Genomic DNA, 17202 nt, shown 5'->3' on the forward strand with positions numbered 1-17202 from the left:
GCAATCAAGAGAAGGAAAACATTAATCTTCTTCTGGAAGAGCAGGATGCATTTCTACAAGGCAGTCTTCTTCAGAATAGTACTATCTTCTATTCAGAAAGCAGAGTAAAGCTCCAAGTAGTAGAGGTTGTGTTGGGGACTGAATGATGGTGATTTCAATAGGATGGTCAGGGAAGGCATCATTAAAGGTGATCACAAATCTAAAGGTGAAGAAACACATCAAGTAGGAATTGGAAGGAGGGGGAACAACATGACAATGCCCCTGAGGTAGAAGCCAGCTTGGGGGATTTAGTGGTGGCCAAGAGTGGAAGGGGCCACATAGTTGGTGTGAGGACACCTGCAGTCTCTGGGACAATGTGAGGGGCCAGAGCTGTTAGGCCCATGACAAACAAAATCTGAAGCTTTTATCAGGATCCCTCTAGTTATTATGTGGAAAATACATAGAAAGGATTTGGAAGAACGAAGTTATAAGGGACACCATTGGCACAATAATCTACCATACAGCAGTTGCAAGGAATTAGAACATGTTCACCTTTTCCCAATGAAGGCCTTTTGCACTTCTAAAAAATCAGTTAGCCACACTCGTGTGAAGTTGTGCCTGGGTTTTTTGTTCTTTCTCTGTCCTTTATCTAAGACATTTTGATTACTGTAGCTGCAGAGTATTTCTTACCATGGGGTAGTATGATGCCCAATTTATTCTTTTTCAAAATTGTTGTACATACTGTCTTTCCATATAAATTTTAGAATCTGTCTGTATACATGGACAAAGATCCTGCTGGGATTTTATTAAGAATTACATTAAATCTCTTTATCAGTTTAAGGAAGTAACATCTTTACCTTGTTGACTATCTATTTAGGTTTGTCTCAACTTGTTTCATTAGTGTTTTGTAGCCTGCATACAGCTCTTGAATGTACTTTTCATATTTATAACTAATTTTCTTGGGGGGACTATTGTATATGTAAAATTTAAGTATATTTTGTTATTCCAGTTGTCCCAATTTTTCTTCCCTTTCCTCCCTCTGCCTGGTACACCCCTTCCATCCAGCAATCCCCACTGCCCCTTAGTTCATGTCCATGGGTTGTGCATATAAGTTCTGTGGCTTCTCCATTTCCCATACTATTTTTAACTCCCCCTGTCTATTTTCTACCTACCATTTATGCTTATTCTCTGTACCTTTTCCCCCTCTCTCCCAATCCCACTCCCCTGTTGATAACCCTCCATGTGATCTCCATTTCTGTGATTCTGTTCCTGTTGTTTGCTTAGTTTTTGTTCTTTAGGTTCAGCTGTGGATAGTTGTGAGTTGTGAGTTACTGTTCATATTGTTACAGAACAGAGGTCCATGGATGGGGGCAACATGTGGCCCACTCAGGGACACCAAAAACTGTTACAGAACAACAGCCTCCCCCCCGCCCCCCAAGAAAGTATACTAATACCGTCTGAACCACCTACTGGGCTCGGCTGTTCGTTGCCAGAGGAAAGATGTTTCTCAATACTAGATATTTATGAAAAGGAAAGGAAAGGTTTATTTAAAGCTGTACAGACTTAAAGTAGTGACCCATTATCCCCCATTACAATATCAAAGTCCTTTAGGATAACCACAGTCACCCATAATCCTTCCTTCTCCCGCTGCCCTGAGTCAAGGCACCATAACTCAGGAAAAGAAGTAAACGTTCGTGATTCAGGCCGCTGGCACTGTTTGGTAGGTCGCTGTCCAGGCAGGATCTCTAATTACTCCAAAGCCATGCGGCACCTTCTCATGGTCTTGGCAGAGTTTTTTCACCCTTCTTCCAGGCAAAGTCTCTTCTTTCCTTCACCAGAGCTGCAGAGAGGGTAGGGTCCCCACTCTGGCAAAGCTGTGTGGTTCTCCCCTTCACTTGGCCAAGAGGGGGTCTTCACTCTGCCAAAACTGCCTGGGTCTCTCAGTGGCTGCCATGTCTGGGTTTAAATCCCTGCGCCAATCTTCCTCTGTACCATTTCCGACTCCTCCCACAATCAGTTACACCTGCCAGCATTCCTGTATTATTCCAAGTTTACTGGGCTGCCATCATGAGTCTGGGAAGGTATGGCCCCCTGGTGTGGAGCCAGTCATCTCCAAGCTCTCATGCAGGCGCTGTAACTTAGGGGACCTGCCCCCAGTTACATCTTGGGTGGAAGTCACTTCCATCCCCCTGGCTCAGCACAGCCACAGCTATTTAACATATCTATGAAACCAGTTAAAAGCTATAACTGGTTCTAACATAAAGGATATGTTAAATGACCATTCTAGTGGTTATCTGAGAAACTGTTGGTATACAAAACAGCTCTCAATGGCCCTGCTCCATTTGTCCCTTCCCCCAACTGACACCTGTGTGTGTGGAGGGGGTAAGTGGTGAGGACATCTTATTTGTCTTTCTAATATTTCCTGAACACCCTGAGTTCTGGACCCTATTCCAAATTCCCTTTTGGGGACCCCCTCTTGGCTGCACCCTGTATCAATATTTTTGATCATCTTTTTCTTAGATAAGTACCTTTAACAATTCTTATAATAAGGGCTTGAAGGACTTATAATAAATGATGAACTCATTTAACTTGACCTTATCTGGGAAGCACTTTATCTGTCCTTCCATTCTAAATAAGAGCTTTGCTGGATAGAGTAGTCTTGGACGTACATCCTTGCCTTTCATGGATTTGAATACTTCTTTCCAGCTCCTTCTTGCCTGAAAGTTCTTTTGAGAAATCAGTGGAGTCTTATGGGAACTCCTTTGTAGGTAATTATCTCCTTTTCTCTTACTGTATTTAAGATTCTTTACTTCTCTTTAATCTTGGATATTGTAATTATGGTGTGCCTTGGTGTATGCTTCCTTGGGTCCAACTTTTTGGGGACTCTCTGAGCTTCCTGGAAGTCTATTTCCATTGCTAGATTGGGGGAGTTCTCCTTAATGATTTTTTCAAATACATTTTCTACTTCTTCCTCTTCTAGCACCCCTATGATTTGGATGTTGGGACATTTAAAGTTGTCCTGGAGGTTCCTAAGCCTCTCCTCATTGTTTGAATTGTGTCTTAATTTTGTTCAGGTTGAATGTTTATTTCTTCGTTCTCCAAATTGTTGATTTGAGTACCAGTTTCCTTCCCGTATCTGTTGGTTCCCTGCACATTTACCTTTATTTCACTCTTCACAGTCTTCACTTTTTTTCTCTGTTTTGTGACTATACTCAACCAATTCTATGAGAAGCCTGATTACCAGTGTTTTGAACTCTGCATCTGATAGATTGCCTCTCTTCATTGCTGTTTCACTTTTGGAGTTTGATGTGTTCTTTTATTTTGGCTACATTTCTTTGTCTCAGCACAGCTGTTACATTGTAAGGGTGGAATCTTAGGTATTTGCCAGGGTGAGGCAAGCCTCTTTGCTGCATTGTGGTGCTGTATGTGGGGGAGGGGACAGAGAAGGAACAATGTTACTTGCTCAGCTCTTAGCTGGCTTTCAGTAACTTTCCCTGCTACCTATAAGCAAATTGGGCCCTTCTGGTGTTGACTCCCAGGGGGTAGGTTTGTATGCGTTCTAGGCCCTGTGGGTCTCTTTAGTGAACTCTCACAGTAATACTAGGAGTTTCTTCCTCCATAGCAACCCCACAGAGTTTCACAGCAGAGGTTTTGAGTCTTGTTTCCCACACTGGAGAGTTGGTTTGCACAGTCTGTCTAGCTCCCCTGTCATTCTCCCTGGTTTATCTGCATGCAAATGTAGGACCACCAGCCATCACCTTGCCATCCTACCTTGCTGTACTTACTCTCCACCCAGGTTGTTCAATTACGCCCCTCCTATCAGTCTAGATGAGCATTTCTTCTTTAACATCTTGGTTGTTGAACTTCCATGCAGTTCAATTTTCTGTCAGTTCTGGTTGTTTTTTGTTTTTCAATTTGTTGTTGTCCTTTTAGCTGTGCGAGTAGGCAAAGTACCCACACCTCCATCTTGGCCAGAATTCCCCTCATTGTTATGTCAAGTAGGTTTTTAATTTCTTGTTCTTCCCCTTCCTCTCTGGCATCCCAATGATTTGGATGTCTGGCATGTTTGGCAATGCTACAGAGTCTTCCTATACTATCCACCCATTTTTGAATTCTTGTATATTCTTTCTGTTCTGGTTGAATGTTTAATTCTTTCTTATGTTCCAAATTGTTGATTTGAACCCCAGCTTCCTTCCTTTCACTGTTGCTTCCCTGCAGATTTTTCTTTATTTCACTTAATTTAACCATAATTTCTTCCTTTATGTTGTTGCCATACTCAATGAGTTCTTGAGCATTCTGATCACTAGTGTTTTGAATTCTACATCTAATACATTTGTTATCTCCTTTCATTTAGTTCTTTTTTCTGGGGTTTTGTTATATTCTTTCATTTGGGCCATGTTTTTGTCTCCTCAATTTGGCAGCCTCCCCATGTTTGTTTCTATGTATTAGGTAAAGCTCTTTCGAATCCTACCTTTTGGGTGGAAGTGTGGGTAAAAGGCATGTGCCTGGATGAATGTGGCTTCTTTAAGTCCTTGGTTGTTGGACTTCCACACAGTCTGATTTTCTGACAGTTCTGGGTGTTATTCATTTTGAGATGTAGTTGTAATTCTTTTTGTGGTTGTGTGAGAAGGCAAACTCTGTCTACCTGCACCTCCATCTTGACTGGAAGTCATAAGTAGAATTTTTATTTAATTTTTCCAATTGTTCATTGGTAGAATATAGAAATGTAATTCCCCCATTTAAATACAACTGTGCCATGAGACTTTCATGATACTTATCTGTAACCAGTTTCAAATTTTATAAGCTTTTATACTTCAACTATTTCAAATATTTTAACTACATAATTTTATGCAAAGAATTTAAATCAAGATAAAGGATTTATCTTTATAAAACCTTATATCTTTATAAAACCTAAAAACCTTAAAGGATGGGGATTATCAGGATGTAGTACCTGCTTTGCATGAGATGATACATAATGTGTCTCTCAAAGCCAGAATACAAGGGTTTGGGATTCAAAGGAAAAAAGTGAAGGCTACTGTTGCCATCATACCTACTAACCCATCTCTGCAACTTTGACAGCTTGTAGGGAGGTGTGTGGGTAATAGTGCCACAAAGTCAAACACACTGCACCAAAAGATTAAATTCCCACCCAGCCTCCTCAGGGACTGAGGCAAATGGGTTGCTGCCTATCAGTGAGGAAAGGAAGGCTACATGTGGAAAAGAGTTTGACAATCCTTCAAGTGGTTAAATGTAGAGTTCCCACATAGTCAGCAATTCCATCCACAGATGTAAACCTAGGAAGAATTAAAACCACGTTCACACAAAAATTTAGGACAAGAAAGTTCATAGCAGCATTATTAATGATAGCTTAATAGTAGAAACAACCCAAATGTTCATTGACATTTAAATAATAAATTATCAATTGATAAATGAATAAAAAAATGTAGTGTCATACAAAGGCATATTAGCCAGCTTTAAAAAGGAATACAATTTGACACATGATATAATGTAGATGAACACTTAAAACATGCTGAGTGAAGAAGCCTGACACAAAAGGTTACAAATATTAGATAATTCCATTATATGACAAGTCCAGAATAAGCAATTTCATAGACAGAAAGCATAGTATTCATTTCCAGGAGATGGGGATTGGGCTATTAATAGTGATTGCTCAAGGGTATGGGGTTTTTTTTGAAATGGCAGAAATGCTCTGGAATCAGATAGTGCTAGTAGCTGCACCCCTACGTGAAAAAGCTAAAAACCAGTGAACAGCACACTTTGGAATGGTGAAAATGGTGAATTTGATCTCAATTAAAAATCTTACCTAATTACAAAAAATAATGCCATTTGTTATAGTGAGTAAAGAAACCACAATTTTGATAAGCAGTGGTAAAGAACAAAGACGCTATCATACCATTTAAAAAATACTGGTAAGTTATACATTTTAATCATTTTAGAGAAGTTCTATGGCATTAAGCATATTCAAATTATGCAACCATCATCACCATCCATTTTCAGAACTTTTCTCATTTGTCCTGGGAGGTATGGCTCAGTGGACTGAGTGCTGGACTGCAAACCAGAGGTTGCTGGTTCAATTCCTGGGTGGGGCACATGCCTGAGTTGTAGGCTGAGTCTCCAGTGGGGGCGCCTGAGAGGCAAACAGATGTTGATCCTTCTCTTCCTCTTTTTCTCCCTCACTTTCTCTTTCTAAAAATAAATAAATAAAATCCTTTTAAAAAAGTACTTTTCTCAGCTTAACAAACTGAAACTCTACCAATTAAATAACTTCCCACTTACCCTTTCCCCTAGTCCTGGAAACCACTATTGTACTTTGTGTATGGCAAATTTGACTACATACTTCATAAAAGTGAAATCATACAGAATTTGTCCTCTTGTGATGGCTTAGTTCACTTAGCACAATGTCTTCAACGTTCACCCATGTTGTATGTAGCACATATCAATCAGGATTTCCTCCCTTTCTAAGGCTGAATAATATTCCACATTTTATGTATATACCATATTTTTTTTTATTCATTCACACAACAATGGACATTCGGGTTGCTTCCACCTTTTGGTTACTGTGAATAATGCTACTAATGAACACAGGTATACACATATGTGTCTTCCTAATGAAAAGCAGTGAAATGCCTTTTCATTTTTTAATTCTTACCTGAGGACACCTTTCCATTGCCTTTAGAGAGAGAGAAAGAGAGAGTAAAACATGGATGTGACAAACATCGACTGGTTGCCCTCTTGTATGTGCTAAGTAACTAGGTATGCTCCCTGACCAGAAATTCATCTCACAAACTTTTGGTCTCCAGGACAATACTCCAACCAACTGAGCCACACTAGCCAGGACAAGGTGTCCCTGCTTTTTAAAAAAGACAAAGGAAGTTTATGATCTGTTATTAAAGGGAGATTTTTGAAGAAAGTTTGCTAAAAATCAAACTTTTTGAAAAATACACATATATTTTGCATTAGCTTAAGGATTACCAATTTATTTTAGTTCAAAGCCACTGAAAAGAAAACACAATAATCATTGCTACTATTTGTTAAAAAAAAACACAACAAACACGAAACATAGATGTATCCATTACAAATTTATTATGCATTAGGAAGCTTAACTTAAAAACCAACAACATAGTAAAAAGATATGTCATTTCTGTTCATAGCAGAATAGGTTTCAAAATATATTTTCTTTTAAATGTATTCAGTCAATACATAATCCTTTATAAAAGTTGTATATATAATTTTTCTGTCAATACCTTCATTATATTTATAAATACAAGATTTATACAGCACTCCATCAAGAAAATTTAAAACTTCTTACAAATATCTACATATATTTCAAACCTATAAAACTTTTAGAGGACTGCTATGTTACAGGTAGACCTGTATTGAATGGCCCATTTATTGATTTAGCAAAATGCATATATATATATATCTGTAAAGTTTTCTTTGTCCTTAAAACATCTCAAAAAATTAGCAAGACACTTACTGTGAAACTGAGCTTCCTTAACCATCATATTTTAGAAATAAATTTGATGTACACATTCCCATAAGATTCAAAATTCAGATAAACTGATGGGAATAAAGATCTACTGAAAACAAATGCATACTACATAGAGCAGTTAAGGCAGGGGTGTGATGAATACGAAAAATTGAGAAGGACACTGGAGATGTGGGAAGGAACAAATAATAATTAATTATATGAGTCTGAACTTGGATATAAACTCCACTGGTATCCAGTTATTAATGCTCATTCTCACTTAGGAATGTTTGCATTGTTGAAAACATTCTTAGAAGCACCTTCCAAAAGAAGCACCCTCTGATTTCTATGTTGCTACCAGAATGTTTGATATGTGTTTTCTTCTGTAAAATCACCTTTGGATATGACCAAGACACTAGGTCAAAGAATCTGAATTACTATTTCTTAATGACTTAAATTTATAAGAAAAATTTTCTTCACTGGTAAAGAATATCACTGACCAATATTATTTAATATCCAGAGGTGTATATGCTGAATTTCATTTTAGCCAACAATAGTAAGAGACGAGGAAAAGAGATGAAGACTAGGGTTTTGTTTGACCTTTGAACAAAGGCAATAGATCCCCAATACTGAATCTACATGCAGCCACTCATAAACACTAATGAGTAAAGTGGGCACTTTTCAGAGAAACATGAAGGAAGAAAATCAGTAGGGATTCTTTACCATAAATCTGGCCAGAGATGGCAGGACCAACAAAATCCTACACTTTTACTGAAAGGACATGGAACACTGCTATTACCCTTAATCTGGAGGTGTTAAAGGAAAGCCATATTTTTTTTAGCAGATACGACATTTTCTATTTGAATTTCAAAGTCTGGACTCCAGATAACTTTGAGAGTTTCAATTATTTGCAGCAACATATTTCAAACTTTAACTTGTTCTAGGTACAAACAGAAAAAGAATGGAAGAAACAGGAGGAGGAAGAAGAGGGAGGCAAAGGGTTACTTATCAAACTTGGCCCTAAAGGATGCCACTAGCATCTCTCCTCCAGCACCAAAACGTGTGCATGTGGTGTGGCTCCCCAACAACTTCAGAGATGGTATCCGCAGAATTTCCTTTTCTGTAAAGTTTATAGTTCAGTGCACTGACTCCCAGGCTCCTTGAAGGAAGTGAGCTCCCAGATTCTGCTGTCTTGCAGCAGTGGTTCAATGTCCTCATCACTGACTGGTTCTGGTGCGTTGCTCAGGTTGCTGCTAATGCTGTTGCTATTTTTTTTAATCCCATTACTATATTCAGGGATGAATAAGGCAACCAGAAAAGACATAAGAACTATACAAGCCCCAAATAAAAATGGTGGGCCTGGGATGACAGCTCCCTAAAGGGTGTGGGAAACAAATGGAGATGAAGAATTTGGTTAGTCTATTCAATGAGAAATTAGTTCTGTATGATCTCAAAAAAACCATACCATCTTGAAGTGAATCATTTTCTCTTGAGCAAATGTTTCATTAAGTGTCAAGGCAAATTTTCCTTGACCCTAGAGTTTGGAATATGACAGAGGGCAACTAATTACTGATTTTTCACCACTTCTCAATAGTTTAATTAAACCTATAAGTAACAGTTGGTTATCTCTAATTTTATCCTATAACTTTAGATCATGCATTCTGTATATAAACATTAATTCCAATTTTGTGCAGAAATCTATATTAAATATTACTTAGAACAAAGGTGGGAAGATATACTAAATAAAAGAATAGGAAAAGAACTCTAGTTCAATTTCTACTTGGGATTTTATGTCATTTAATATTTTATTTAGCCTGGGCTTTACCAGAAGACAGCATTCTGATCAGTTATTGTGTGAGAACAGAATCTGACCAGAGTTAAAACAAATCTTTTATATAAGATATTAAATCACTGAAATGATCCTTCCCCAATCCCAGGAAGCACTTAACAAAACACTCACTACCGTCATATATAACAGTTAATATTATACAAATAAGGACTCTCTCCAAATTTAAGGTCAGAAGATTTTACTACAGTCACACATAACATTGCTATAAAACTAGATTTATCAACAAATTACCTGTAGAGCAGCATTGTTAGAATTCAATTCTGGTTCCAACTCAGTCAGTTCCACATGAAACATGTAGAATATGAAGCCATAAAGTGCTGGTCCCAGGCCATTACACAGTCCTCTTATTCCAGTTATGATCCCCTGAGCAACTCCTAAATCCAAACAAAGAAGGAAGCCAGTCTTCTCTGATAAGTATCTCAAGACTGGAGACTTAACCTAATTTTCTTACAAACTAAGATACACTGACTCAGTGGAATGGAGTAGTCCATGCTAAGGAAAGTAGGTTAGAGATTTCATCCATTATATTTCCATTCAGTGAACAAATGTATTCTTTATTTTACCATGTCCTTTTAATGTTATTACTCTGGGCCCTAATATCCATTGTCATCACATGACAGTGATGTTTCTAAACCCATTAGGGGATGAACTCCCCTCATAAACCTAGATATTCCTACAAATGGGGAATGATAAAATGAAAAACTTTAATATTCTCCATTTATAGACAATTTCCACTTTTTTGGTGGATTAAGATTTTCCTGTTCTACTTATTTAATGGTGCTTTTATCATGAAAATCTGCCTTCTGCCTCTTGTAGGCTTCTCCATGTGAGTGCACTACAGACCTGATGCTGTGTGGTCCCAGCCCCTCTGGACAGACTATGTTCATCAAAGTGACCGCCTCATCTCTGATGTATCTTTCTGCAGACCTGCACTGAGAAATCATGCAAGTGCCCATTTCTAGATGTATCTGATTTCCAACATGACAGGTAAAAAATTAGCTGGAATTGTATGAAATGCGTGTTTCTCTAAGTCAAAGATGGTCAAAGACAATTCAGCCTCATGCCATGTGTAGCAATAATTTTGTATGCGGATACTTAGAAACATCTTTATTAATATATATAAGCATAAAAAGAGCCGAAGAGAATTTATGATATGAAAACAGAACTGCGTCTGTCAGGCATCAAGCATACCCATCTTCAGATGGCACACTTTCACCACTTCAGTCCCAACACCTCTCCAGGGATGTGCAGCCAGCTGAGTTACCACAGCCAGGGACACACAGGATTTGTGGTCAAGTGAAACTACTTTAAAATGTGGATGTGAATAAAACGGCTAATTTCTGATGTGGAAAAATAGGTGTAGTAAATACATTATTTTTTCCTATAGTTTTTAATTGAAACTTTTGATTTCATCTTCACTGTATTTTTTCCATTACTATTTAGTCCCTTTATATCCCCCACCCTCCTGCAATCACCACGTTGTTGTCCATGAGTCCTTTTTCCTTTTTGCTCAGTACATCAATCCCTCCCCTCTCAGATGTCATTCTGTGCCCTGGCTGGTGTAGCTCAGATGTCATTCTGATTGTCAACAGATTGAGATGTCATTCTGTTTTCCATCTATGAATCTGTCCCCATTTTCCTTGTTAGTTCAGTTTGCTCATTAGATTCCCCTGTGAGCAAACTGAACTAACAGTGAAATCATATGGTATTCGTCTTTCTCTGACTGCCCTATTTCACTTATCATAATGTTCTCCAGGTCTATCCATATTATCGAAACTTTTTAAAGGGTACTAATCCATTTAAATTTTTTTCTTTCTAAAGTTTACTACTTCCTGACCACAGTAAGATGAATCATTAGAAGGTGACCAAGAAAAAGGATTAATTCTGATAGTAGGAACTGCATGATGGGGAAACCAGAGACACAAGAAACCTGAAGGAAGAGTCCACACACTTCTCTCCACGTAGTCTTGACTTAATCTCTCACTTTGCACCCAATTATCCACAACTATACAGATTAATTTTTTCCTTATCCTCTCAAAGACTCATTTTTTAAAATTAAGATGATAAACTTAGATTCCAAATTAAAGAAACTTTAATGATTATGATTAACTAAAGAGCTCACTGTTTTACTAACTAGTTTGTCATTATTTAATAGACATCTGTTAAAAATATGATTATAGCCTAGTTAATCTGATGGCATCACACTAAAGAGGAATCAAAAATCAAAAGGCAAAAACAGTTCTATTTATAACTCTTGGTATTCTGAACTGTTGAGCCCACATTTTACATGAGTATAACATGAAAGACACATAAGAGCAAGAAGGAAATCAGAACCTTCCTATTTGCAGAAGTAAATAGGTATAATCATTGAGAAGGGACCACATGAATGTGAAGAGGCTCAGAGCTGCTCATGTTGCTGGCAGGTACGTCTCAACTGAGGAGGAAAGCAGAGAAGTGATGGTAACCTCACCTTGCTGATCTGACTCTGCATTCTGAGAGACAAGGGCACTGACTGCTGGAAATGTGATGCTGGACATGGCTGCTACGGTCCCCGCTGCCCACATCATCCTGCAATGACATCACAGGCTGCAATCAGGTGACAACCAAGACCCAAGGAGCCTGCTGCTCAGAGTACAATCAGTGGTAAAAGCACAAAATACTTTGTTTTCTCATGTTAAGTTATATTTAATTTTTCCTCTATAATAATGAAATTTTTCAAACCTGAAAAGTTATATGTCACCTTTTACTATTGAACACTTCAAAGGCTGGGAAAGTTTCATTTCTTTTATTTTACTTCTTTTCAAAATCTGTTCTTCTTCCTGACTTCCTCATTGCCACCTTTATATGTAAGCTCACTCAATAAAGTTCAAAAAGCTTTCTTATTTCTATAAATACCACATTTTCCCCCACCAATTTTCCACCTTTTCTTTGTACTTCTCAAAGGTTCACCTTCACATTGCCCTTGAGTCACTGATTTTGCTACCCCTCAAGAAAATGTCATGTGTTACCAATGGAAAAAAAACAGAAACCCAAAGTGCAGGATGTGATCTTGCAGACTTCCAAGCCCGTTTCCTTTAGCGCAGGGGTGTCACACTCAGTTTCACCGGGGGCCACATTAGCCTCCTGGTTGCCTTCAAAAGGTGCCAAAATAATGTTAGGACTGTATAAACATAACTACTCCTTAACTATCAAGGAGTTGAAATTACATTTGACTTTTTAAATTACTTTATTGTTGTTCAATTACACTTCTCTGCATTTTATCCCCACCACTCCCCCCACCCAAGACAAACCCACCTCCTTCCCTTGCTTCCACCTTCCCCCTTGGTTTTGTCCCTGTATCCTTTAGAGTAGTTCCTAAAAACCTTTCTCCCCATTTTCCCCTATCCCCTCCCCTCTGGCTGTTGTTAGATTGTTCTTAATTTCAGTGTCTCTGGTTATATTGTTTTTTTGCTTTTTTCTTTTGTTGATTATGTTCCAGTTAAAGGTGAGATCATATGGTATTTGTCCCTAACCACCTGGCTTATTTCACTTAGCATAATGCTCTCCAGTTCCATTCATGCTGTCACAAAGGGTAGGAGCTGCTTCTTTCTCTCTGCTCTGTACAATTCCATTGTGTAAATATACCATAGTTTTTGGATCCACTCATTTGCTGATGTGTACTTAGACTGCTTCCAGCACTTGGCTGCTGTAAATTGTGCTGCTTGTGAACATTGGGTTATATAGATTCTTTTGGATTGGCGTTTCAGGGCTCTTAGGATATAATCCTGGCAGTGGAATTGCTGGGTCAAAAGGCAGTTCCATTTATAGTTTTCTGAGGAAATTCCACACTGTTTTTGACAGTGGCTGCACCAGTCTGCATTCCCACCAACAGTGCACTAGGGTTCCCTTTTCTCCGCATCCTCTTCCACACTTGTTTGTTGATTTGTTCATGAAGGCCATTCTGACTGGTGTGAGGTGGTATCTCATTGTGGTTTTAATTTGCATCTCTCTGATGGCTACCAATACTGATTGTCTGCTGATGCTTTCCTCTAGGACTTTTATGGACTCACAACTTATATTTCAATCTTTTATCCACCTTGAATTTATTTTTGTGTATAAGTTGGTAATCAAGTTTCATATTTTTGCATGTAGCTGTCCAGATCTCCCAACACCATTTGTACAAGAGGCTATTTGTACTCTTTTATGCTTCTTCCCCTTTGTCAAATATTGACCATAGAGACTTGGGTTTATTTCTGAGCTCTCTGTTCTATTCCATTGGTCTGTGTGCCTGTTTTTATGCCAGTACCAGGCTGTTTTGATTACAATAGCCTTGTATACAGTTTGGTATCAGTTATTGTAATCCCTCCAACTTTGCTCTTCTTTCTCAAAATTGCAGCTGTATTCAGGGTCGTTTATGGTTCCATAGATATTTCTGAAACGCCTGTTCTATATCTGTGAAATGTATCATTGGTACTTTAATAGAGATTGCATTGAATCTATAAATAGCTTTGAGTAGTATGGCCATTTTTATGATGTTAATTCTTCCAATCCATGAACATGGTACATACTTCCATTTGTTTGTGTCTTCCTTAATTTCTTTCTTCATTGTTGTGTAGTTTTCTGAGTACAGGTCTTTTACCTCCTTGGTTAGGTTTATTCCTAGGTACTTTATTTTTCTCCTTGCTGTATCAGCTGGGATTTTTCCCTGATTTCTGTTTCTAATATTTCATTGTTGGTGTATAAAAATGGCTTTGATTTCTGAATATTGATTTTCTACCCCCCCCCCCCATTTTGCTAAATTTGATTAGGTCAAGTAGTTTTTTAGTGGAGTCTATGTAGGAGTTTTGATGGATTTTCTATGTACACTATCTAGTCATCTGCAAACAATGACTATTTTACTTCCTCCTTTCCAATCTGGATACCTTTTATTGCCTCTTCTTGTCTAATTGCGATGGCTAGGAATTCCAGTACTATGTTGCATAGGAGTGGTGAAAGCGGGCATCCTTGTCTTGCTCCAGATTTTAGTGGGAAAGCTCTAAGTTTTTGTCCATTGAGTATGATGTTGTGTGTAGAGGAATGCTCCCTCTATTCCCACTTTGCTAAGTGTTATTATCATAAATGGGGTGTATTTCATCAAATGCTTTTTCCACACCTATTGATACGATCATGTAAAATTTGGCTTTACTTTTATTTATGTGGTGTATTATGTTTATTGATTTGGGAATATTGTACCATCATTGCATCCCTGGGATGAATCCCACTTGATCATGGTGTATGATCTTTTTAATGTATTGCTGGATGCAGTTTGCCAATATTTTGTTGAGGATTTTAGCATCTATGTTTATCAGTGATATTGGCTTGAAGTTTTATTTCTTTGTTGTTTCTCTATCTGGTTTTGGGATTAGAATGATGCTGGCTTCATAAAAAGAGTTTGGGAGTCTTCCATCTTGAATTTTTTGGAATAACCTGTGGAGGATGGGAGTTAGTTCTCCCTTAAATGCTTTGTAAAATTCTCCTGTGAAACCATCTGGTTCAGGGCTTTCATGTGTTGGAAGCTTTTCAATTACTGTTTCAATTTCTTTAGCTCTTATTGGTCTGTTCAGGCTTTCTGCTTCTTCTACATTGAGTTTCAGAAACTATGTTTTCAAATGTCTTGGCATATAGTTCTTCATAGTAATTTCTTACAATTCTTTGCATTTCTGTGGTATTAGTTGTAATCTCTCCTCTCTCCTTTCTGATTGTTTATTTGGGTCCTCTCTCTTTTTTTCTTGATGAGTCTACTTAAAGGCTTGTTGATTTTGTTTATCTTTTCAAGGAACCATCTCCTGGATTCTTTGATCCTTAGAATTGTGCTTTTGGTCTCTATGTCATCTAATTCTGCTTTGATCTTGGTTCTTTCCTTCCTTCTACTTGCTCTGGGCTGTCTTTGTTGTTGTTCCTTGAGTTCTTGTAGGTGTAGGGTTAGGCTGTTTATTTGAAATGTTTCTATCTTTTTTAGTTAGGACTGTATTGCTGTGAACTTCCCTCTCAGGACTGCCTTTGCTGTGTCCCATAAGTTCTGGATTGTTATGAGTTCATTTTCGTTTGTTTCCAGAAACTTTTTGATGTGTCCTTGATCTCATTCTTGACCCATTAATTGTTTAATAGCATGCTATTCAATCTCCATGAGTTTGAGTGTTTGGGTTTTTTTTTCCTTGAGATTGGTTTCTATTTTCAGTCCCTTGTGGTCAGAGAAAATGCTTGATATGGTTTCAATTTTCTTGAACTTGTTGAGGCTGGTTCTGTGTCCTATCATGTGGTCTGTGTTTGAAAATGTTCTATGTGCATTTGAGAAGCATGTGTATTTTCCTTCTTTGGGATGAAAGGCTCTATATAAATCAGTTAAGTCCATTTCATCTAGAGCATTTTTCACTGCCACAATATCTTTGTTGATATTTTGTTTGGAAGATCTGTCCATTTTTGACAGTGGGGTGTTAAAATCTCCTACTGTAATGGTGTTGCTATCAATTTCTTTCTTGAAGCCCTACAAGATTTCCTTCATATATGTTGGTGCTCCTATGTTGGGTGCATATATATTTATAATGTTTATGTCTTCTTAATGGATTTTTCCCTTGAGTATTATGGGTCTCTTTTTATGGTCCTTTCTTTGAAGTCTATTTTGTCTGATATGAGTATTGCTACTCTGGCTTTTTTCTTGTCCATTTGCTTGGAATATTTATTTCCAGCCCTTCACTTCCAGTCTGTGTGGGTCTTTTGTTCTGAAGTGGGTGTCTTGTAGGCAGCATATGTGTGGGTCATGTTTTTTTATCCATTCCACTATTCTGTGTCTTTTGATTGGGGCATTTAATCCATTTACATTTAAGGTTATTATTGATAGGTACTTATTCATTGCCATTTTTTCATACCTGTGTTCCTCTCTTTCACTGTTTTTCTTCCTTTTCTTAAAGCAAATCCTTTAGCATCCATCTCTTGCGGAGCTGGTTTGGAAGAGGCTATATTCTTTGAGGTTTCTTTTCCCTGGGAAGCTCCTTATTTGGCCTTCCATTTCAAGTGAGAGCATTGCTGGAGGCTCTGGGTTTGGTTGCAGGCCACTGTTTTCCATTACTTGGAACATTTCTTGCCATTCCCTTCCAGCCTGCAGTGTTTCCATTGAGAAGTCAGCTGCTGTTCTTATTGGGGCTCCCTCAAATTACTTCCTATTTTTTCCTTGCTGCCTATTAGATTCTCTCTTTATCTTGGAATTCTGTCATTTTAATTATGATGTGTCTTGAAGTGGGCCTCTTTGGGTTGCTCTTGATTGGGACTCTCTGTGTTTCCTGAATTTGTGTGACTTTTTCTCTCATTATATTAGGGAAGTTTTCCATTGTTACTTTTTCAAACAGGTTTTCTATCTCTTGCTCTTCTTCTACTCCTTCTAGTAACACTATTATATAGACATTATTATGTTTTATGTTGTCCTGCATTTCCCTTAACCCCTCTTCATTCTTTATGAGCCTCTTTTCTTTTCTTGCTCATTCTGGGTGTTTTTCCCTACCTTGTCCTCTAGCTCTCTGATCCAATCCTCTGCTTCATCTAGCCTGGTTTTGATTCCTCCTATTGTGTTCTTCAGTTCAGAAATTTTATTCTTCATTTCCTCTTGGCCCTTGTTGTTAGTTTCTATTTTTTGTTCGTGTTAATATATTTTGCAGTGAGTTCATTTTAGTTTCCCTGTAGTTTTTGGTAATTGTCTGTTTGCTCATTGAGCTTCCTTATAACTATTTCTCTGAACTTAATATCTGATAGCTGACTTGCCTCTATTTCATTTAGCATTCTTTCTGGGGCCTCCTCCTTTCCTTTAATTTGGGGATCATTTCTTTATCTTCCCAGTGTTTGTGAGACTGTTCTTGTTAGCCTCTGCTTCTTAAAT

The 17202-nt window shown here is 37.9% G+C and overlaps 1 protein-coding gene across 3 annotated transcripts in view; it reads right to left on the minus strand.

The window, feature by feature from the left end:
- Positions 1-7060: 7060 nt before the first annotated feature.
- MFSD14B (major facilitator superfamily domain containing 14B) overlaps positions 7061-17202 on the minus strand; it is a 159320-nt gene continuing 149178 nt past the window's right edge. For all 3 annotated transcript variants that reach the window (XM_053662797.1, XM_037157074.2, XM_053662796.1), the window contains 3 exons: positions 11788-11885; positions 9549-9691; positions 7061-8843 (listed from right to left, as the gene is read on the minus strand). In XM_053662797.1, the coding sequence (XP_053518772.1) occupies positions 8598-8843; positions 9549-9691; positions 11788-11885 (487 nt within the window). In that variant the 3' untranslated portion in view covers positions 7061-8597. The remainder of the gene's footprint in view (positions 8844-9548; positions 9692-11787; positions 11886-17202) is intronic.

Source organism: Artibeus jamaicensis, unplaced genomic scaffold (assembly GCF_021234435.1).
Source record: "Artibeus jamaicensis isolate MK-2021 breed Jamaican fruit bat unplaced genomic scaffold, CSHL_Jam_final contig_288, whole genome shotgun sequence".
Taxonomy (NCBI): domain Eukaryota; kingdom Metazoa; phylum Chordata; class Mammalia; order Chiroptera; family Phyllostomidae; genus Artibeus; species Artibeus jamaicensis.